The 21,827-nt window shown below is 55.1% G+C and overlaps 1 protein-coding gene across 6 annotated transcripts; it reads left to right on the top strand.

Annotated features, from left to right (window-relative positions):
* The first annotated feature begins 886 nt into the window (after window positions 1–886).
* On the top strand, window positions 887–21,053 carry LOC102461179 (uridine-cytidine kinase-like 1). 6 transcript variants are annotated; one of them, XM_089776928.1, is made up of 16 exons: window positions 887–1,039; window positions 1,506–1,705; window positions 6,672–6,778; window positions 7,170–7,340; window positions 7,550–7,621; window positions 7,978–8,167; window positions 9,669–9,730; window positions 10,381–10,397; window positions 11,386–11,457; window positions 13,627–13,725; window positions 16,984–17,077; window positions 17,363–17,425; window positions 17,866–17,988; window positions 18,385–18,492; window positions 19,062–19,218; window positions 19,455–21,053. In XM_089776928.1, exons 1-16 carry the CDS (start codon window positions 990–992, stop codon window positions 19,526–19,528), a joined length of 1,659 nt encoding a protein of 552 aa, XP_089633054.1. In that variant the 5' UTR covers window positions 887–989; the 3' UTR covers window positions 19,529–21,053. The 6 variants fall into 6 exon arrangements, with proteins under 6 accessions (XP_089633054.1, XP_075772409.1, XP_075772413.1 ...); XM_075916294.2 differs by lacking the exon at window positions 11,386–11,457; XM_075916296.2 differs by lacking the exon at window positions 11,386–11,457 and having other exon boundaries at window positions 898–1,039; window positions 1,484–1,705.
* The last annotated feature ends 774 nt before the right edge of the window (window positions 21,054–21,827 follow it).

Raw genomic sequence — 21,827 nt, 5'->3', positions numbered from 1 at the left:
GTTTAGGAATAAAGGCAGGAGGCTTAGGGCAGGGGAATGTGGGAGGGCAGGAATCCAGGCAGTGGGATGGTTGTGGTGGACTCATGGCAGAGGGGTTTGGGGGTACATGAATAAGAATAAGGGGTTTGGGATGGGGGGGTCAGAGCAGGGGGTTGGGGTGTGTAGGGATGAGTGTGTGTCAGGGGCAAGTGAAAGGGTCCAGGAGCAGGCAGGAGGGTAGTATGTGGGGTCTATGGAGCAGGCAGGGGCAGTGTGCAAGGCAATGGGAAAGGCAGGGGGTGGTACAAAGGGGCGACGGGGCATGCAGAGGTCATGGAGCATGCAGGGATGATAGGAGGGGGCTAGGAGGAGGTAGGAGTTGGTGGGGTGGGCTATGCGGAGGAAGGGAGTGGTAGGAGGGGGCTATGGGGCTGGCAGGGGACAGTGCACAGGGTGATGGGGTAGGCAGGAGGTGGTACAAGGGGTTATGGGGCAGGTAAGGGGCAGTAGGTGGGGTGATAAGAGGGGGCTATGGAGAGGTAGGGGGCAATGCGGAGGAAGGTGGTGGTAGGAGGGGGCTATAAGGCTGGCAGGAGACAGGGCGCAGGGTGATGGGGCAGCCAGGCGGTGATAGGAGGGACTATTGGGAGCTATGTGGAAGAAGGGGGTGGTAGGGGCAGTGGGTGGGGTGCTGGAGCAGGCAGGGCTGGTAGGAGTTGGTGGGGGGCTATGCGGAGGAAGCGGGTGGTAGGAGGGGGCGATGGGGCAGGCACGGGGGGTAGGAGGGGACTGTGGGGATGCAGGGGAAACATGGGCAGTGGTGGGCGGGGCCATGCAGCAGCCAGGAGGGAGAACAAGGACTGGCGGTAGGCGGGGCCAAGGTGCGCGCCACCCGCGCGGGGTCTGCTGGGAGTCGTAGTTCCCGGGGGCAGCCCCGCCCAATAGGCCACGAGAGACGGCCCTAGGGTCCGCAGCTCCCGGCAGCCCCCGCGGACCCGGCGCCCGGCAAAATGGCGGCGGCAGTGGGCGCAGATGAGCGGCCGGGGTCGCGGCGAGACAGGTGCGGTCGAGAGTTGATTGGGCGCTCCCCGGTGGGGCGGGCGGGGACTCGCGAGGGGAGGGGCGCTGCCCGGTGGGGCGCTCCCCGGTGGGGCGGGCGGGGGCGCTCTGGGGGGGAGGGGCGCTGCCCGGTGGGGCGCTCTGGGGGGGAGGGGCGCTGCCCGGTGGGGCGGGCGCGGGCTCTTTGGGGGGGAGGGGCGCTGCCCGGTGGGGCGGGCGCGGGCTCTTTGGGGGGGAGGGGCGCTGCCCGGTGGGGCGGGCGGGGGGAGGGGCGCTGCCCGGTGGGGGGCTCGCGGGGGGAGGGGCGCTGCCCGGTGGGGCGGGCGCGGGCTCTCTGGGGAGGGACTTGGCGGGGGGGCATTCTGGGGGAGGAGCTGCCCGGTGGGGTGAGAGGGGACCCCAGGATGTGCTTCCCTCAATCAGCCTTGTCCCTGGCTGCGCCCAGCTCTGAGTGTCGTGTCCCGCAGTGGCAGTGGAGAGGACTCCTTCGATACGCTGCTGAGCTGCTTACCGCTGACACCTGCGCTGTCCCCGCGCAAGCGGACCACGAGCCAGTCGAAGGCAGGGCCCCCGCTGCTGCGAACCAGCAAACGGACCATCTATACAGCAGGGCGGCCGCCCTGGTACAACGAGACAGGCACACCATTCAAGGAAGCCTTTGTCATTGGTGAGGCCTGGGCCCAGCCTCTTGCTGCCCAGCTACAGCTGTGCCAGGCATGGGACCTGCTGGGAGAGGCCTTACCCAGCGGACAAGTTATGCTGGACTTCCCCATTGCGAACCCTAACCCTCCCTGCAGTTGCCCCCCCCCCCCCCCCGTTCCCCTGCCCTGGCTGTGCTCTGGTACAATGAGCTCTTGTGGCAAAAGCGCAATGTGTCTGGGCCTATACGGGGCTTGGGCTGGCATAGGCGGACAGCTCAAAGACACTGCTTACCAGTGTTGCTAGACCGCTAAAAGGTTCAATGTAGACCTGGCCTTCGGCTGCTGGGCCTGGGCTTCGTAGGGAAGGACTGAGAAGTCTCAAACCTGCTGTGATGCTTTTGGGCAGCCATCTCAGAGGGTGGTGGACAGGTGGGATGTGCTGGGAAGAACCATGCATGCTGGGAAAATGTGCTGCAAGAGGCTGACCTGCCTGGAGTGCCCGAGCGTGTGGTGTTGCTGTAATTAGGAATATAGTAATGCCAGTTAAACGATTAAATGATACTTCAAATGCAAAGCATCCGCTTATTTTCAGAGCTTGTGGGCAGTCACGCTGGCTCAGTCCCAGCTCATTCTGGATTCAGTAGCTACCCCCACTGTGGTTCTGTATGCACAGGATTTGCAGAGCCGCAGTGGGGGTAGTTACCGGGACCTGGCATAAGCTGGGTCTTAGTGCTTGCAGTGCTAACCCTAATCGATTAATCATGTAATCAACAACATTCTTTGGAAAAGAGAAGACTGAGGGGGACATGATAGCGGTTTTCAGCTATCTAAAAGAATGTCACACAGAGGAGGGGAGAGAATTGTTCTCCTTGGGTTCTGAGGTTAGTACAAGAAGCAATGGGCTTAAACTGCAGCAAGGGAGGTTTAGGTTGGACATTAGGAAAAAGTTCCTAACTGCCAGAGTGATTAAACACTGGAATAAATTGTCTAGGATGGTTGTAGAATCTCCCTCACTGGAGATATTTAAGAGCAGGTTAAACAGACATTTATCAGGGATGATATAAACTGTGTTTGGTTCTGCCATGAGGGCAGGGGACTGGACTTGATGATTTCTTGAGGTCCCCTTCAGTTCTAGTATTCTATCATTTTATGAAAATATTTGTTGACTACATGATTAACAAATTACACACTTCTTAACATCCCTAGCTGGGGAGGGGGGACGACAACGATGATGAACTATGTATAACCAAGGCAGGTCATTCTCTGCCTTTATGGGGCAGGGTCTCCTAGCCATGATGATCGTAGCCTGTGCTACTTATGGATGTCATTTAGCAAGGAATCCAGCAGTCTTCTAGGCCAGTACCTTTCAATTTTTTTTTCTGGTGACCCAGTTGAAGAAAATGGTTAATGCCTGTGATCCAACATATCTGGGGGTTGGAGTGTGGGAGCTAGGAGGGGGTGGAGGCAGAGAGTTGGGGTTGTGTGGATGAAGGCTACAGGATGGAGCTGGGAATGAGGGGCTCTGGGCTAGGGCATGAGGTATGGGAGGGGTCAGGGCTGAGGGTTCAGGCTCTGGGATGGGGTCTGGGGCATAGGCTTACCTCTGGCACAGCAGGGGTCCAATGCAGCCTTCCTGCCTCTCTTGGCATTGCAGACCACACTGCACCCCCAAAGTGGCCAGCACCTGGTCTGACTCCTAGTTCCTGTCCAATGGATGTGCAGAGCCGGTGGTAATGGCAGTGTGTAGAGCCCCGTGCTCCCCTGCCTAGGAGCTGGACCTGCTGCTGTCACTTTTGGGGTGCAGCATGGTGTTAGAACATATTGGATCTAACTGAGTGGTTTTCAAAGAGTGGTTCATGACCCAGCCTTAGCCAGGAAGTACCACTGATGGGACTTCTAATGGCCTGGTCAGCAGTGCTGACCAGAACCACCAGGTCCCTGGGGGCTGAGCAAAGTGACCCTGGCGGCTCCTAATACATGTAAAAGGCAGAGCCACAGCAGGGTTAGCTCCTGGGGCTGGAAGCTAACCCCTCTGTGGCTTTGTAGTCCCCCCCCCCCCCTTAGTGACTGGTTGACTAGTCAATGGAAATTCCATCGTCCAGTCGGTTAGTTGATTAAATGCAGTTTAACATCCCTGTGGCTCAGTGACTTACATTCCATGACCCAGTACTGGGTCACCACCTGTGCCTTGAAAACCACTGCCATAGACTATGGAACGCACTAACAATTTCATAGAATCATAGAATACTAGGACTGGAAGGGACCTCGAGAGGCCATCAAGTCCAGTCCCCTGCCATCATGGCAGGACCAAATACTGTCTAGACCATCCCTAATAGACATTTATCTAACCTACTCTTAAATATCTCCAGAGATGGGGATTCCACAACATCCCTGGGCAATTTATTCCAGTGTCTGACTACCCTGACAGTTAGGAACTTTTCCTAATGTCCAACCTAAACCTCCCTTGTTGCAGTTTAAGCCCATTGCTTCTTGTTCTATCCTCAGAGGCCAACATGAACAAGTTTTCTCCCTCCTCCTTGTGACCCCCTTTTAGATACATGATAGCATTTTTCAGGTCCCCCCTCAATCTTCTCTTTTCCAGACTAAACAAACCCAATTCTTTCAGCATTCCTTCATAGGTCATATTCTCTAGACCGTTAATCATTCTTGTTGCTCTTCTCTGGACCCTCTCCAGTTTCTCCGCATCTTTCTTGAAATGCGGTGCCTAAAACTGGACACAATACTCCAACTGAGGCCTAACCAGCGCAGAGTAGAGCGGAAGAATGACTTCTCGTGTCTTGCACATAACACACCTGTTAATGCATCCCAGAATCATGTTTGCTTTTTTTTGCAACAGCATCACACTGCTGACTCATATTCAGCTTGTGGTCCACTATAACCCCTAGATCCCTTTCTGCCATACTCCTTCCTAAACAGTCGCTTCCCATTTTGTATGTGTGAAACTGATTGTTCCTTCCTAAGTGGAGCACTTTGCATTTGTCTTTATTAAACTTCATCCTGTTTACCTCAGACCATTTCTCCACTTTGTCCAGATCTTTTTGAATTATGACCCTATCCTCCAGAGCAGTCGCAACTCCTCCCAGCTTGGTATCATCTGCAAACTTAATAAGCGTACTTTCTATGCCAATATCTAAATTGTTGATGAAGATATTGAACAGAGCCGGTCCCAAAACAGACCCCTGTGGAACCCCACTTGTTATACCTTTCTAGCAGAGTTGTGAACCATTAATAGCTACTCTCTGAGTACGGTTATCCAGCCAGTTATGCATCCACCTTATAGTAGCCCCATCTAAGTTGTATTTGCCTAGTTTATTGACAAGAATATCATGCGAGACCATATCAAACGCCTTACTAAAGTCTAGGTATACCACATCCACCACTTCTCCCTTATCCACAAGGCTCATTATCCTATCAGAGAAAGCTATCAGATTGGTTTGACATGATTTGTTCTTTACAAATCCATGCTGGCTGTTCCCTAGCACCTTGTCACCTTCCAAGTGTTTACAGATGGTTTCCTTTATTACTTGCTCCATTATCTTCCCTGGCACAGAAGTTAAACTAACTGGTCTGTAATTTCCTGGGTTGTTCTTGTTTCCCTTTTTATAAATGGACACTATATTTGCCCTTTTCCAGTCTCCTGAAATCTCTCCTGTCTCCCATGATTTTCCAAAGATAATAGCTAGAGGCTCAGATACCTCCTCTATCAGCTCCTTGAGTATTCTAGGATGCATTTCATCAGGCCCTGGTGACTTGCAGGCATCTAACTTTTCTAGGTCATTTTTAACTTGCTCTTTTTTTATTTTATCTTCTAAACCTACCCCCTTCCCACTAGCATTCACTATGTTAGGCATTCCTTCAGACTTCAGTGAAAACCGAAACAAAGAAGTCATTAAGCTTCTCTGCCATTTCCAAGTTTCCTGTTACTGTTTCTCCCTTCTCACTGACCAGTGGGCCTACCCTGTCCTTGGTCTTCCATTTGTGGGGCTGGATCTGCCAGAGGGGACTGCATCAGGGCTGGGCACCTCTCAGCCTGCATCTTCTCCTGCCCAGCCAATCGCTCCTCCATACCCTGCTTGGCTATGGCTGCGTGCTGCTAGCCGTGGCCCTGCAGCCTGGTGCCAGTCCCCCTCTCTGCTTTCACCCCACTGGGCCTTGCTGGAGTGGATGAGATGCCTGCTCCAAACACTGCTGCCTCCCGCACCATCTGTGGGCTAGGCTCTCGTTTTCTCCATCTGAGCTCTTTGGGGTGCAGTATGAGGAAGGAGGCCATGTGGCTGACCTCTCAGAATGGACATACTGACTGCCTGGAAAGGACCAAGGAGGCCCTGCCCCATGGGACTTGTGTGACGTAGTGGGAGTACTTGCTGGGCTGTGGTGACCTCTGATGTCTGGAGCAAGACCCAGCAGGGAAAACCTCACTATGCAAAGGTGACACCAAACCTGTTGAACCAGACACCCCCCATGGAGAGGAACAAAGGAAGGGGGAATGCTGCCCTGGCTGGGGGGCAGGGCTGGAAGAGTGTGAGTTAGTTGCTGTCTGGGAGCATGGAGGAGACAGCCTAGGGAAAGGGGCTGGAGTTTAGGGGCCCAGTCTCCCCCCATCTCAAGGGGGCCTGAGGCATCCTAGCCCAGCTCTGTGACCAGATTACATCTATGCTGTGCTGTATCCTGGAGAGGCAATAAACTTCCTCTATTCCACCGGCTGGTGCAGTCTGTTTGTGCCATTTCAGGGTGCAGGAGATGGGGGACCCCCAACGCGCCGTCACAACTTGTTGAGTCAGGAACTGTTGGGATGGCCACAGGGATGAGAGAGGATCATGTTTTGGGTGGGGTGATGGGAAGCAAGTGGGAGAGATTACAGTGAGCCAGGGGTTCATTGGGTGCTGGTGAGTGGGTGACATGGGAAGGGCGGTGAGGGGGAGGGGCAGGGTTGAGGGGTGACAGTGAGCAGCAGTGGATCTCTCTCCCCAGGTTTGTGTGGAGGGAGCGCGTCAGGCAAGACCACAGTGGCCAACAAGATCATTGAGGCCCTGGATGTGCCCTGGGTGGTGCTGCTGTCCATGGACTGCTTCTATAAGGTGAGCCGGTGCGCCCCTGTGGGAAGGGACAACCCCAACCATCCAGGGACCGTGGAGGCTGAATCTCTGCGCTGCACAGGGCCCAGCTCTGAGGTGGATCAGCTGCTGTGAATGGAGGTGAGGGGGGCAGGCTTCCTGAGCTCTTCCCAGAAATGTCTCGTGCCTGCAAGCCAGCCCTGGATGCCCACCGGGAGGCAGCTGTTTGGGGCCCATATTGATGGTGGGGAGGGGTTAAAGGCTCTGTCTGAATTTTGGTAGGTCTAACAGACTGAGTTTATGCCATTTTATGCCTTCCTGTGCCTCTCCCCCTCCCTTCCACATACTGTGCTTTTGCCCTTCCCCTGTTCACTGTGCTGCTCCCCTCTCCCTATGGCTCTGTGCCCCTGCCCAGGTGCTGAATAAGGAGCAGCAGGAGCTGGCTGCTCACAACGAATACAACTTTGACCACCCCGATGCCTTTGATTTTGACCTGCTGATAAGTGTGCTGCGCAAGCTGAAGAAAGGCAAGAGTGTCAAGGTGCCGGTGTATGACTTCACCACGCACAGCCGCCGCAAGGAGTGGGTATGTGGGGTGCAGGTGGAGAATCCCCTGGATATAGGGCTACACTGTCCCCAGCTGAGGGATGGGGGCAGTGGGCTCTGTGTATGTGGGAGGAATGGGCTGTGTGTGGACAGGGTTTTAATAGGTCATAGGTGTGGGGTGCAGTGGGGGAGCAGATGGAGGCGGAGGATGGTTACCAGTCTTTGCATGTGACTCTTCTCTCCCTGCAGAAAACTATCTATGGGGCCAATGTTGTAGTGTTTGAGGGGATTTTATCTTTTGCCAACAAGGAGTTGTTGAAGGTATGGCTTGCCTGCTGGCACGAAGCGGTGCATGGGGCAGAGGGCCAGGCCTGGGTGCTGGCTGGCACAGGGCGGTACCTGGGGCGGAGGGGCACTGGCCTATGTACCTGCTGTGGCCTGGCCTGGTTCAGTGCCTGTGAACTAGTGGAAGGACTGATCTGTTCTCAGAGCACCCTGGGTGAGAGGGGGAGGTATGAGAGTCTGGTCTGGTGTGCATGTGTGGGGGTGGGATAACGACCAGCTCTTGAGAAACATCCCATTGTGCTCTGTGTGGTTACACCTGGTGGGCAGGGAGAGATCAGAGCTGGCTGGGTGTGTGGGGTGGTAGATGGGTCCTCACCCTCCTCAATCCTCAGCTCCTGGACATGAAGGTATTTGTGGACACGGACTCTGACATCCGGCTGGTACGGCGGCTGCAGCGCGACATCATGGAGCGCGGGCGTGACATCGTGGGGGTCATCAAGCAGTACAACAAGTTTGTCAAGCCAGCCTTTGAGCAGTACATCGAGCCCACCGTGCAAGTGGCCGACATTGTGGTGCCCAGAGGTGAGGCTGCACGGGGGCTCTGAGTCGGGAAGAAGCTGGAAGGGCAGGGTGGGTGTGACAGGCTGGGTCTGAGCACCACTGAGGGCGTCTGCTCAGGGCGAGTTGCTCAAAACCAGGGCTGCTTACAGCCCCAGACTGGAGACCTTTCCCAAACAGGTCACAAACCAGTCACAGAGCGCTCCAGCTGCCGATCTGGCCAGCAGGAAGCCTCATGAGCAAAACCCCTCAGACATCCCAGCTCTCCCTGTGCCACAGTCAGCCCCGGGCCTGCACACAGGTGAGGGGTTATAGAACCCAATCTCACCTACCCCGAAGGGGTTCTCCTGGTCACAAAGAACCAGCCACAAATCCCTGGTCAATTTATACTTTAGATCATGGGTTACCCAGGGGTGAGGGGGCGTGAAGAAATTCCAGGGGGGGCGCAAGGTGACCCATCCCCCCGTCAATCCCCCTCTCTGCCCCCCCCCAAGGAAGAGCCCAGTCCGTCTGTCTGCTTGGGCTGGCTGGGACAGACTTCAAAATGGCTGCCTTAAAAGACCAATGCCTGCTCTGCTCTTAAAAGGCCATTTTTTCCCTTAAGTTTTGCTGCTGTTTTTTGGGGGAGGAGGGCATGAGGGTTTCTCAAAAATCAAAAAGGGGGCATGATGCTGAAAAGTTTGGAAACCACTCCTTTAGATCTTACCCACAGGAGCACACTGGACCAATCCTTTAGAATCTAAAATCTAAAGGTTTATTAATAAAAGAAAGAAAAGGTTGAGTGAGGTTAAGAACACATGACATGCACCAGTTACCAAGTTCTTGATGCAGGCTTTCAGCAGAGATGTTACAAACTGCTGTCTTAAAGGTCTCTGGTTACATCCTATGTCAGGATGGGTCAATGATCCTTCCCAGCTTTTTGTTCCTCACAAGGCTGCATTTAGGATCAGTAGCAGAATTGAAGACAAGATGGAGTATGCCTCATGGCATTTTATATCCATTCCTGGTACCTTCCAATCTGGAGCGGGTTACATGGTCAAGTGACCTATCCATGTGTCCCATGCCAGCAGCCATTAGATACTGACTGGTTTGCAGGTTGCCAGACACATTCCTCAGGTGCATATTGGGCGCCTTGAGAGCCATTGTCCTTGGGGCTGTGCTAGTTAGCATAGCCATTCATTGGACATTCCTTCCTTTCAGCAGGCAGAGAACATTCACGATACCAGCACAGAGTCCAGATTCATAACTACTCATATAGACCTCATACAAGTACATGAGTAGCATACACAGAATCAGTACAACATAAGCTTTCATTTGACACCTTACATGGTCCCCTTTGTACAGACTTTGGGGCAAACGCTCCCCATGGACACAGCAGTGATTTGGCTGTTCCCCTTAAAATCCAATAACGTGATACTGGGGCAGCAGATTGGGGGTGTGGAAATGTGTATGGGGTGAGGAGCTGAGCTCCAGGGGACGAGGGGGTGGGGCTGTTGTCCATCTCATGCTCTTGCCCTCCTGTCAGGTGGGGAGAACTTTGTGGCCCTAGACCTCATTGTGCAGCATGTGCACAGCCAGCTGGAAAAGGTAAGGAGGCTGGGCCAGGATTGGGGGCTGGACCCTGCCCAGCTGCTGCCGCCTCTAACCCCTTGTTCACTGCACACTGTGGGGGGACTTAAGCACCTCAGCTGTTGTACTGTGGCTCTTGCTGACCAGGACTGTTCCCATCGTGAGGTCATTGGTGGCCTGCAGTGTCCCAGGTCAGCGTGGGAGGGGAAGAGTGAGTGCACGTGCCCTAAAGCAGAGGCCGAGCCAGGAGGCACGGTGTACCACATGGCACATCTCATTCTTCAGTGTGGTGCCCATCTAACTTGTAGCTGGCCCCTGCTCTCCTGAGCCCTCAGTCCTGACCTGCAACACCCTGCCAGCCTAGCCTTGGGCTCCTCCCCGCCCTTCGAGTGCCCTTCATTCCTGCCCGATAATCTTTGCCAGCCTGCTACTCCCTGGATATGCATGCACCCTCTGCCGATGTCTGTGCTGTGGCTTTCCCTCCTCAGGGTTAGCATCAGCAGAAGGTGCTAGGCTGGAGCACTGGTGGCCCTGGAGCAAGGGCAGCTGGGCTGGTGTTGGCTGGTGCTCAGCCAGCTGCGTGCAGTAACCAAATGTTCTGTTTCTCTCCCCACCCCCTGCCCTGTACTCACCTTGTTGCCTCCCGGCGTGGGCTCTCACCATCGCAGCGTGAAATCACAGTCAGGTACGATGGCCACAGAACGGAACCTCTCTTTCCTCCTCTCACAGCTCAGCCCACTGCCCAGCGTGCAGCCTGCGCCTGTCCTGGGGGCTGGGAGTGGGTCACGGCCTATGGTAGTCACAGGGCCCCAGCCATGCAGAAGAGCAGGGTGGGAAGCCTCGGTCCTGCCAAAGGGCTAGCAGTGCTAATGGTCCGTGATGCATGGCATGCATAGACACTGGTGCTGCTCCTGTAACTGGTCCCTGGGAGCCCCTGCACCTGCCCACTGAGAATGGCTTGGGTCCTTCCATGTGCCAGGGTCTCCCAGGAAGCCGCTCCATGATGCGGCTGAGTCCGTGTCTTGGTAGCTGGCTTAGTGTGGCACCTTGGGTGCTGCCAACTACCTTGTCTCTGGAACCAGAGGGGCTCTGGAACAGGGAGAGCTCCCCAGAGGCATCCTTGCAGGTGCTCTGGAGCCTGGCTAATGACATGCTGAGCTCTGCCTCATGGGCGTGCGTGGTGGCTCTGACTGCTCTTCTTGCCTGCAATATCAGGGCACCTGGCCAAGCTGTGGGGCAGAGCTACTGTGTGTGGGGTGCTTGCTCAGCTCCTCCAGAGGGGAACTGGGAAAGGGCAGCAACCCCATACCTCGCTGCTCCCATGCAGGGGTGCTGGATATGCTCCTCTCAGATACTGCGTGGTGCTGTTGCTGCTAGGGTGTGGCAGGGCAAGGCCTGCCTGGCACCTGCCCCTTCCCTGTCTCTGCAGCTAGGTGGGCTAGGCTGCTTCCCTGCTCCAGGTGCTTTCGGCAGGTCCCTGCTCTCGCTAGGGCTGGGCTAGGCTAGCTGCTTCTCCCCTCCCAGCCCTGGTGGGCTGCCTATCTCTTCCCTGGCTCCTGTGCCCACAGCAGGAAGCTGCTGCTGCCTGCTGCCCTCTAATGCCCGTTTGTCTCTCTTTTGTCCTCCCTGTTGTGCCCTCCCCTGTCCCCGTTGGCCCGTGGCGTCTGCACCAGAGGAAGCTGCGCTGGGATATGTGAGGACAGTTTGTCTCCGTTCCTTCCCTGCCGCGCTGGCCGCTCCTGTGTGTGTTGCTTGGCTTGGTGTCGGGGGGAAGTCTCTTTGGGTGGTGACTTGCTTTGTTTGTCTCTGAGTCCTGAGCTGCAGCCCCCATGGAGTGGAGCAGATCCTTCCCACAGTGCTGTGTGTGTGTGTGACCTGTAGGCTGCTGCTGTCACCACAGCTGAGCTCTGGACCTCTCCACAGCCTCTTGGCACCACCCCCTGCCGGGCACCAGGATCTCGGCTGTGGGAGGAGGGCTCTGGTCACCAGGGGAAGGGGCAGACAGGCCGGTGGCAGAGGAACAATTCCTGCATCCCAGCTCAGTAGCTGCTAGCCCTGACTCAGGAGGATCCCGAGCACACCACACTGCTGGGGCTTTGACTTTTCTCAAGGGGCACTGGGCAAGCTGTTCCTTCATTTCCTCCAGAGAGACTGTTCATCAGCCTCAAACTGTGCCACAGCCGTGAGAGCAGCTGAGCCTGGGTGGGGTACCCAGAGGGGTTCAGGGCTGCAGAGGTCTCATAGATCCACAGCGTGGGAGCTATTCCTCCAGCCTTGGAAGTTTCTTTACAGAACCCTTCAATGGGCCTGACCCTGGGGGTTTCACCCTTCTTTCCTGACACTGAACCGCTATGCTCCAGCATTCCTGCTTCAAACCAAGAGCTCTGGTCAGCAAGTCCTGCTGAGACAGACCCTAGTCAAGACTTGTCTACTCTGCCACAGTCCATGCCCCTCACCTGGCATTTGCAGTGACTCGCCCAGCTTTTTAAAACAGTTGGGTTTTTTATCCACCTGGATCCTAGCACAGGCAGCCTGGCCTGGAGAGAGGAAAGTAGAAGCATGGGCTATTCCACTCAGTCCAGAGCCTAGCCAAGCTGCAGCAAGCTCCATTTTCATGCCTACTGCTACTCTCAGCCTAGTCTAAGTTAGGCCAGTTTAATGACGTTGCTCAAAGGCATGAAAAATCCACTGTCAGAGTTGCGTAGTTACACTGACCCTAAGTCCCTTTCTAGACAGCAGTAGGTTGACAGAAGACTTTTCTATTGGCCTGGCTCCTGCATCTGTGAGAGGTGGATTATCTGCGCTGATGGGAGGATTCTGCCGTCGGCGTGGGTTGTGTCTACACTGAAGCACTCCAATAGGAAGGCTAGTGTTTTGAGCCTCTGACTTCCTAAGTCACCACTAGTCTTCCCTAGAAGCACAGTTTTGGCCCACCTGCAGCGCTCTGCTAGACGCACTTTCCCATCAGCAGCATTCATGCACCTTTGTGAGAGACAGAAGCAGTTTGTGGAGGAGTGTCTCACTGGCAGCGCTTGGGTTGCCGTCATTTGGCGTGCAGGCAAGGCCTTGTCACCCCTGTTTGGTGTATGTTGGATTGAGGAAAGCGGTAGTGTAGACCTGCCCAGGTTTCTTGTCACTTGTTCTCTGCTGAGAGCATTGAGCCAGGAGTCACTGCAGCTGGCCTGGTCTCTGGCCCACTTCTTCCCTGGCTTCCTAATGACTATTCATTCCACTCAGGCAGGGAGGTGACACCTGGGGCTCATTCTTCCTAGAGAGCCAGCATAATCCTTTTTCCCCAATGAGTAACAGTGCAACATAAGGGAATCTGAGGTACAGATAGGCTTCATAACTCTTACAATTTCCTTGTCACGGCAGACCCAGAGGGGCAGGATTGCAACGCATCTGGATGCATCCAAGTTACCTTCTATCTAAACTAGACTTAATCTAGCTAGATCAAAACTTGCTTGAGTGCAAAGTACAGACCAAGAGCCCCATGGGCAGGGCTGGCTATGCCATGCCCTAACTGCTGCAGCTTCACTCCCACTCTTAGTCTATCTATCTTCTTGGAGGGGGTGGCGGCTGGTGTGCTGTTGTCCTTGGCATATTGGCACAAGACCATCCCTGTGCTGCTCACATGCAGCTGGTGTGGAGGAGGGAGGGTTGTGTGCCCTGTTGGGAGGGAGCCGGACATGAGGCTGCCTGGCGGACAGAGTTGCCGTGCAGATGTCAGACACACACATGCTCGCGGGGGGGTCTCCTATGGGTTGGTGAATGTGGCGAATGTGGCAGAAAGCTGATGGGCCACCAGCATTTCCCTGCATGTGGTGGTCATGGGCAGGTGGTGTGTGTGTGCATGCCTGTGTAAATGCCTGGCAGAGGGCTGTTGGGCCACACTCACTCATGTATATCTGCAGAGCAGCCCTGGCCTCTGCCCACCAAGGGCAGCCACTGCCCAAGTCGCTGAGCGTCCTTGAGAGCACGCCGCAGGTGCGTGGCATGCACACCATCATCAGGTACGGAGACCTTCTCTGGCTTTTCCCTCAGCAGGGCCTCTCCTTTACCTGGGGGTACTAGGGTCTCCTTCCCTCCTGTGCTCTGCCTGGTGGGGGGGGATGCTCCTCCCTCACTACCCACAGCACCCCTTCCTGGGAGCCCCCCACCAGGACTCCTTTCCCCTGCTCTCTGCATGAGGTGGGGGGCGGGCAGCCTTTCTCTTCTACACGCCATGCTGTCACCCTGGCTGGGGGCAGCCTTTCTTCCCCAGCTCTCTCCTCTGGGGCGGCTGGCCTAGTTGCAGTCCCAGAGCATGAACCTGGTGGCATAGCATGGCACTGTAGCCCCCTTGCCTCAGTGTCCCTTCTGGTTTCCCAGTAACTCACACCAGGCATATTTCAGTAATAGATGATGAAGTCTCTCAAATTTGGGTTTTGGCCCCTTTCCTTTGACTGTGGGATGTCCAGTCCACCTCATTCAGGCCCTAGGGCCATCGCAGTCCTGTTCATTATGTGGGGCATGGCTGCAGGTCTGTCATGGACCCACAAGATCAGGGCTTCCCAAGCTTTGGAACAGTTTCTTGGAGGGGCCTCTTAAATGGGCTATATCCTCTGGGGGGGTGTCTTCCTTCAGGATTGACTATGTGGCTTCATAACCTCCCAAGACGGCCTCTGGGGCTCCAGTCCTGGGAAGCTGCACTAGTCGCCTGGCAGGGGGACTGGCGCAACTAAGCTGGTATTTAATGGCAGGCAGTTTTCAGAGCAGTCGGGTTTGTCAGGCTACGTATACATAAGCAAACTTAGGCAGTGCAGCTGGAAGTTGTTCTATGCTGACAGGGAGAGAGCTCTGTGACAGTAGCTGTCTGCCTGAAATTCTCCTGCTCACCTAGTGCTCTCCACAGATGCTTATGTTGCTTGTATGGGCTTTTTCACACCCCTGAACGACCAGAGTTTTACTGAAGTACGTGGTAGAGTCCACCGGCACATGGCACAGGTAGCCCTTGATTAGCCCAGAGAGCTATAGGATAAACTATGATCCAGGTCAGCCCTGAGCACCACAACTGTAGTGACCCCTTGGTACAAGCTCTTTCTTTGATGTCCTTGGTCAGATTCCACATAAGAGCTGCCCCCCCCCCCCCACTTCTCCAGGCAGCTTTGCTGCTGAGAAGTGTGGAAATCTCTCCCCACAGTGCATTCATTGTCCACTTGAATTTGCCATGGCTATGTCTCGGCCTTGGCCCAGCAAGCTAGGTACCATTTGGACAGTGAGGCTGGCCAGATCTGTCCTGACACAGGTCAGCAGGAGGAAGTTGCCCAGTGATCTGTGGCCCTGTTTGCTAGCCTGGTCTGGTGAACTGTTCTTAATGGGGGGACCTCACCATGGAGCAGGCCTGAGGTATGGCTGTCCTTACTCGGAGTAGATGGAGCACCTGCCTGCTGCTCTGCCCAAGTGAGTCTTGGTTGACTGGGTCCTACTGCTGGGGTGCCTGTCATATGCAGGGCAAATGGCCCATTTAGTTGGGCTGCTTTGGAATAACCAGAGCCCCTCATCCCATCCCTGTCCTGTCAGCATATCCCAGGCCCCAAGTGAAGGAGCAGGAAACACTCCATCAGACTGCTTGTAACAAGGGGGTTTTTAAGAGTCAATTCAAGGACCAAGAGTGAGGTCCTCCACTTTAAGGCTCCAAATAAGTCTCACAAAGCACTTCTGTTCACCACAATGGTTAGCTGTCCTCAGACACTCCAGCTTCTCCTGTGCCACAACCAGCACTGCTCCTTACACAGGTGAGTGGTTATGAAAACCAATTTCACCAAATCTGAACAGGTTCTTCCTATCCCAAAGAACCAGCCACATTCCAAGGTTAATTTATAACTCAGATCTAACTCAAAAGCACACCATTATCAATCCTTTTGATAGATAAAAGGATTATTTATAAAAGTAAAGAAGGGGTGAGTTAAAATTGCAATTGATGCACGTAATTTGATTCCTTTTCCAGAATTCTTGGTTCAGGCTTGTTAGCTAGATGGAATAATTTGTTGTCTTAAGTCTCTGGAGTATGTTCATTGTTAGGATGGGCTATTCAGTCCTTTGTTCCAAGCTTGAGTTCATAGCAAAGATCCTTCAGAGGTGGGAAGTCAGAATTAAGACAAAAGGGAAGAATTTCCAGGGCCCTTTATGTCAGGGGTGGGGAAGGCACAAGAGCAGGTACCAAAGGGAGCAGGCTGTGGTGGGCATGTGGGGTCAGTGTAGGAGGTAAAGTACAGGAGTGTTGGTGGGTGAAAGATCTGGGAGGAAAGTGGAAGGGGGCATGGGTGCCTACCAGGCTTAGCTCCAATGGGTGGGGTGCTCCTGGCTCTGCATGCTTCTGTGCACTTCAGGGAAGAGCTCCACACTAGTACATCCTACATTGGAGTTTGGAGTCACATGGGCGAGTCCCCTGTCCATGCAGTACCCATTTCTTTACAGGTGGCAGCGAATCATCAGCTTTCTATAGACACCTTACTTGGCCCACTTTGAACATGATTTGTTGCAGTCGTGACTTGTAGGTTCCTATCCCAATCCGATGTCACGCCGCTCCTGTCCTCCAGGCCATTGCCCATCCAGGGGCCATGGAAACTTCACCCTCGGGGTGGGGCTCAGGCATGGGAGGCTGGGATGTGCTGAAAGAGGAAGTGTAACAGGACAGGATGGGGCTGGCCTCTGGTTCCCCGGAGCTAACCTGACCAATGTGGTGTTGCCCTTGGGATAGCTGGCACCCCTGTCAGCAGGACCCTGTCAGAGGGGTGGCATGGAATCAGATCCCCACAAGGTATGGGGACAGGAGCTACCTGGACAGCCCCTGCTCTTAGGAGAACCATTAGCTCAGATCTAGCCAGCAGTAGCGGGGGAGGACGAGGGGGATATTGCCCTGGAGTCTGAGGCTTCTGGCCTCTGCTATTGCGGTGGCAGCTGGAGCCCTGAGCCCTTTAAATCACTGCACTGCACACTGGGCAGCACTAAGGAGTGAGGGGATGTGTTGTGCTCCAGACAGTGTTAAGGGCTGGGCCCCCACATGCGAGAGGTGAAAGGCCCCTGATGCTAGGGGTGCAGGCCTCTCCTCTGGCAGTAATCTGAGAGAACCAGGCTCATCTAGGGAAGTGAGAAGATACTCTCCCTGACATGCCTGCTCTGTCCCCCTCCCTGCATTCTCTTTTCGCTCTGGGATGGGGCTGGAATTGGGGTGGGGGAATGGGGGGGCCCAGAAGTCTGTTCTCATCTCTGTGTCACTGGTCCCACAGGAACAAGGACACAACCAGGGACGAGTTCATCTTCTACTCCAAGCGCCTGATGAGGCTGCTGATTGAGCATGCCCTCTCCTTCCTGCCACTCCAAGTATGTGACCTGCCCCTCCTGCAGGCTTCCCCCCCCCCCCCCCCCCGAGCTGCCCCTCCTGCTGCAGGCCCTGCTCCTCTTCCTGCTTACAGTGTGGGCCTTTCCCGTTGACCCGTCTCTGTTATCTGCCAGGCCTTGCCCCGCCCCACTGCCCCCCCCCATCTGCTATGCAAGGCCCAGGCCCTTTGCTACCTCCTCTTGAGCCTTCCAGATGAAGTTGCTGTGCCACGCTTCAGCCTGGTTAAGGGCCTGCTCCCGTGTTAATGACTCTCTCTTCTCCTGTAGCCAGTTACAGTGGAGACACCTCAGGGGACCGTGTATGAAGGGAAGCGGTTCCATAGACAGCGGGTGAGACTGGCCAACACTCCCTGGGGATGATTAGGTCCTCCCAGAACTCGGAGAGGAAGGGTGGCCATTCTGCATCCCAGGCCTGGGGAGAGCTGGGTTCTATTCCCAGCTCTGCACAGGCTCCCTGTGTGACCCTGGGCTAGTCACAGCCTCTGTGAGGTCAGTCCGTCCCGGCTGCGCAGCGAGACAAGACTGGGAGCAGATGGTGAGGCTTTCAGGGGCCAGGCTGAGGGGGGGCAGAAGTGTCCCAGAAAGGTGACAATCCCCTGTGGGGCTCCAGAGTGCTTTGGGGCCTGGGAAGGGTGTCTGGCGAGCCTTGCCCAAGTGAGGGGGCTGGGGGGTTGTTGGGAGATGTTGCCGCAGTGGAGGAAGACGGGGAGCAGGTGGTCACTGTGCTGTGTGTACAGTCTAAGGTGGATGTTGTCTTGGCCCTGCCCCAGATCACTGGTGTGTCCATCCTGCGGGCAGGGGAGACCATGGAGCAGGCACTCACTGCTGTCTGCAAAGACATTCGATTGGGCAAGATTCTGATCCAGACCAATCATGACACGGGAGAGCCTGAGGTGAGTGCTACCCTGTCCGTCTCTTCTCTGCTCCCAGCCCTTGGGAAGCATTGGCTCCTACTAATGCCGTCAACCTGTGGAACTCCTTGCCAGAAGATGTTAAGGCCAAGACACTTATAGCCTTCAAAAAGCAGTAGATACATTCCTGCAGGATAGGACTATCAATGGCTATTAGCCAGGATGGGCAGAGATGGTGAACCTAGCTTCTGTTTGTCAGAGGCTGGGAATGGGCAATGGGATGAATCACTGGGTGATTCCTTGTTCTATTCATTCTCTCGGGTACCTGGCACTGGCAACTGCTGGCAAACAGGATAGTGAGCTAGATGGACCTGTGGTCTGACCTACTGTGGCTGCTCCTGTGTTCTTCTCCATAAGCTGTCATCCCTCTCTCTGCAGCTTCACTATCTGCGACTCCCCAAGGAGATCAGCGAAGACTATGTCATCCTGATGGACAGCACCGTGTCCACGGGGGCTGCGGCCATGATGGCTGTGCGCGTCCTGCTGGTGAGCCTGCCAGCCAGTTTACCCTCTGGGAATCAGGGCAGGTTCCTGGAGTGTAGCTGAGTGGGTGGGGTTTCCAGCAGGGAGGCTAATGCTCTAGGCCACAAGAGGTGGTATAATAGGTCGGGGAGGCTAAACTTCCCTGGCACAGCAGCTGCTGCTGCTGCTGAACGATGACAGGGAGATTTTGCTGATTATTATGCACCATGTAGGTTCTGGAATGGCTGTCGTATGTGCTACTCAGGTTCCTTGGTTCCTTAGTAATCTCCTGAGTAGCAGATATCTCCTCAACCACCCCAGAACCTGCATGGGGAAGATGATAAACTCAGATTCTTCAGGGAGAACTTTTTTTCTGTGGGGCAGTGGGGTCTCGGGAGGAGAATTGCAGTACGGCTTGGGCCAACCCAAGGCTCCTCTGGCTGCGGGGGGGACGGACTGGTCTTAAGGCTCTGGCTGGCCTGGGATTCCTCCCCTCCCTGGGTGGCTTGGGTGGAAGGAGCAGGTCCAGGGTCCACCTGCTGCGCATGCACTTTGCTCCAGGGCCAGACTACCTACCACTGTCTGTACTGCAGGATCATGATGTCCATGAGGAGAAGATCTTCCTGCTGTCCCTGCTGATGGCAGAGATGGGGGTTCACTCCGTGGCCTATGCCTTCCCCCGGGTCCGCATCATCACCACAGCAGTGGATAAGAGGGTCAGCGAGGAATTCCACATCATCCCTGGCATCGGTAAGGAGGATGGGGAGCACAGCCTGGCATGGACGCCTGCCTGTGGCCGCTCAGACCAGGCCTTGCTGTACCCTTCCTCTGCCCCGATGTAGCTGCCCTACATGCTGTGCCCATAGCAGGCTTGAGCTGGGATGCAGACTGGGGGGATTGATTCTCCTGTGGCTGCCTCTGAGGAAAAGGGGCTGGCACATTGGGGCATGGTGCTGGTCATCTTACTGTGTTCTTTTTGTGTCTAGGTAACTTTGGAGACAGGTACTTCGGTACTGATGCCCCCTCAGCCTGGTGTGAGAGTGAGAGCATGGACTACTGAGCTGGCCTCCCTGACTGCCAGCCTTGCTCCCCGCAGCCTCTGCCCTACCTCACCCAGATGGCCCATTCCTCCAGTCTCGTGGCTTCTACTGCCCCTTCCCTGCTCGCCTCACGGGGTCCTGTCTCCTTGGAACTTAATGGGATGCTACTTCCCTCTGCACCACCCACTGTTGGTGGGCAGGCAGGCATTTGGAAACTATCTAACAGCAGCAGAGAGTGCCTGTGACCTACAGTGTGAGCTTGCTGGGTTCACATTCTTGGTGTCCCATTGGTGGGTGGGCAGAGGGAGTTTCTTCTTGTGGCTCCATGTGGATGTGGGGGAGACAGGCCAGGCTCTCCTGGTGGATAGGGAGAAGAGGGGGTCAGTTTCTTCCTATGCCCCATATGAGTGTGGGAGGGGAGCGAGGGGCAGTGGAGGTGATAAGAGACTCTCTGCGGCCCTGGAGGGTCGAGACACATGTCCAGGCTGGGGCAGGCTCTGTTATTGGGATCTGTATGTGCATTTGTTCAGAGCAGTTGCTCTGCCTACATACTGGGACTATGTACTTGAAAAATTGTCAGGGACAATGGATCAAATGGAAGGGAACAACCCCATCTTCCTCAGCTGGCAGCTCTACCCGTCGTTCCAGTGCCCAGAGCACCCTGACCTTGGGGCAGGGCCCCAATGGCATTTAGCTGGAGCAGTCAGGTTGGCAAGGAATTAGGCCATTGGGGTTTGTGCAGAGTATGTGGTGTCCCTCACCCCTCACAGTGGGCATTCCAGCCTAGTGGCCAGGCTCATGAGTCTGGCAGCTCTGTTTTTGGGGTCTCCTGCCATGGATAGGGTTCACAGACAGCTCGGCTGGTCTGCAGGAGACTCAGCCTACCTGTGAAGCATGTGAGGGGCTGCTGTTCATCCCTTCTGTGTGTGTTGGTTTGTGAGAAGCCCTGGCCAGCCTGAGTTCCTGTCCTTGCCTTCTGTCTTGTGCTGAGGGCAGGATAGCTACCTGCAGTAGAATCTGTTCTGGAGTGGGAGGGAGCACAGCAAGGGAGCCTGGATGTATTTCCACAGCTGCCCGTCCCTGCCTGCAACATGGGTACACAGCTGCTGTGCAGCTTTGGCTTATCCATTACTTCAGTGCCCAGGAAATCAGGGCATTTCCATCTCCTTGGAATGCTGGCTTCAGTGGAGTCTTCCATTGCCTAGGGCTCTGACTCCTGTATGCCCAGTGCTAGGAGCCAGGAGCTGCCTTATGCCTTGCTGGGGCTCTGGGATGGCCCAGGAGTGGCATCAGCAGCATGCTGGTGGGGCATGCTTTTCTTGGCCCTTTAGTAGTACTAGCAAGAGCCTCACAGGGGTGAGCAAGCTTCATGGGGCCCCAGCAACATGTCTAAGAAGCAGCAACTGCCCGTAGTGCTTGGTTTCTCCAAGCTGCTCCTGCCTCGCTCTTTGCCAGCCCTTAAACCAAGCTCCCAACTGCTCTGCCCTCATAATGCTGTACATGGCTGCCTTCAATTTGTATGTGTTAATAAAGGATCTGCAAGGATTTCCCCACTGCCTCCTTTTTGCATGCCAGATCAGTACAGGGGGTGAACACAGTCTGCCTGGAGCTGGTGTACCACTGGGCCAGCAGCAAGGGGCTGCAATGCAGCATCACATTGCCTGAGCTGGGAGCAGGCAGTGGGACGTGCTGGGAGTTGGAGTGTGGGGGAGTGAGCAGTGTTCTTCCTTATATTTTCTATCCATGTGGAATAAATTTTATGATGTGCGCTAAGGTATGTACAAATGTGCAACGCCAGTAGAAACATGCTGGCGGCTGGTGCTCTGCTTGGCACCTGAATGTCTCCTGGATAACTGCTTAAGAGGGAGAGGGCATGCCGGGAGTTGGAATGATGGGTGTGAGAACTGGAATGTGCAGCCCATCTAACATCCCCTGCTCAGTCAGGAAGCACATTTCATGGCATCCATCCATTATTTCCTGCACGCTGTTGCGTAACATTCTGTGTAGCTGGACACATTTACTGGCCTTCGTACCGTGAGAGTGATCACCCTCATGACTTTTCCAGCAGAAAACTGGTTACCCACCACCCAAGAGCAATGTATGGCTGCAGATTCCCACCTAGCTGTGCACAACCATTTCCTCTCAGTCAGGGCAGCTGGGTGCTGCAAGGCTGGGGCAAGCCTGGTGCACAGCTCCAGGGATGTGGCTCCTCAAGTCCAAACGTTCTGGCACTACTGCCCTAGTTCTGCATCACTAGCCAAAATCACCACTCAGTGCTTGTTGGTCAGCAAATGTTTGTTGTGGCTGGACAATCATAGA

This window comes from Pelodiscus sinensis, chromosome 3 (genome assembly GCF_052426305.1).
Source record: "Pelodiscus sinensis isolate ZL-2025 chromosome 3, ASM5242630v1, whole genome shotgun sequence".
Taxonomy (NCBI): domain Eukaryota; kingdom Metazoa; phylum Chordata; order Testudines; family Trionychidae; genus Pelodiscus; species Pelodiscus sinensis.
Note: the sequence above shows the minus strand (reverse complement) of the source record. Positions and strands in the feature narration are given on the sequence as shown.

Bases quoted from the DNA above. Each gene is read 5' to 3' on its own strand.
- LOC102461179 (XM_089776928.1), top strand. From the start codon at position 990: ATGGCGGCGGCAGTGGGCGCAGATGAGCGGCCGGGGTCGCGGCGAGAC. The intron at 6,779-7,169 runs GTGAGCCGGTGC...GCCCCTGCCCAG, and splicing joins CCATGGACTGCTTCTATAAG to GTGCTGAATAAGGAGCAGCA. The intron at 8,168-9,668 runs GTGAGGCTGCAC...CCCTCCTGTCAG, and splicing joins CGACATTGTGGTGCCCAGAG to GTGGGGAGAACTTTGTGGCC.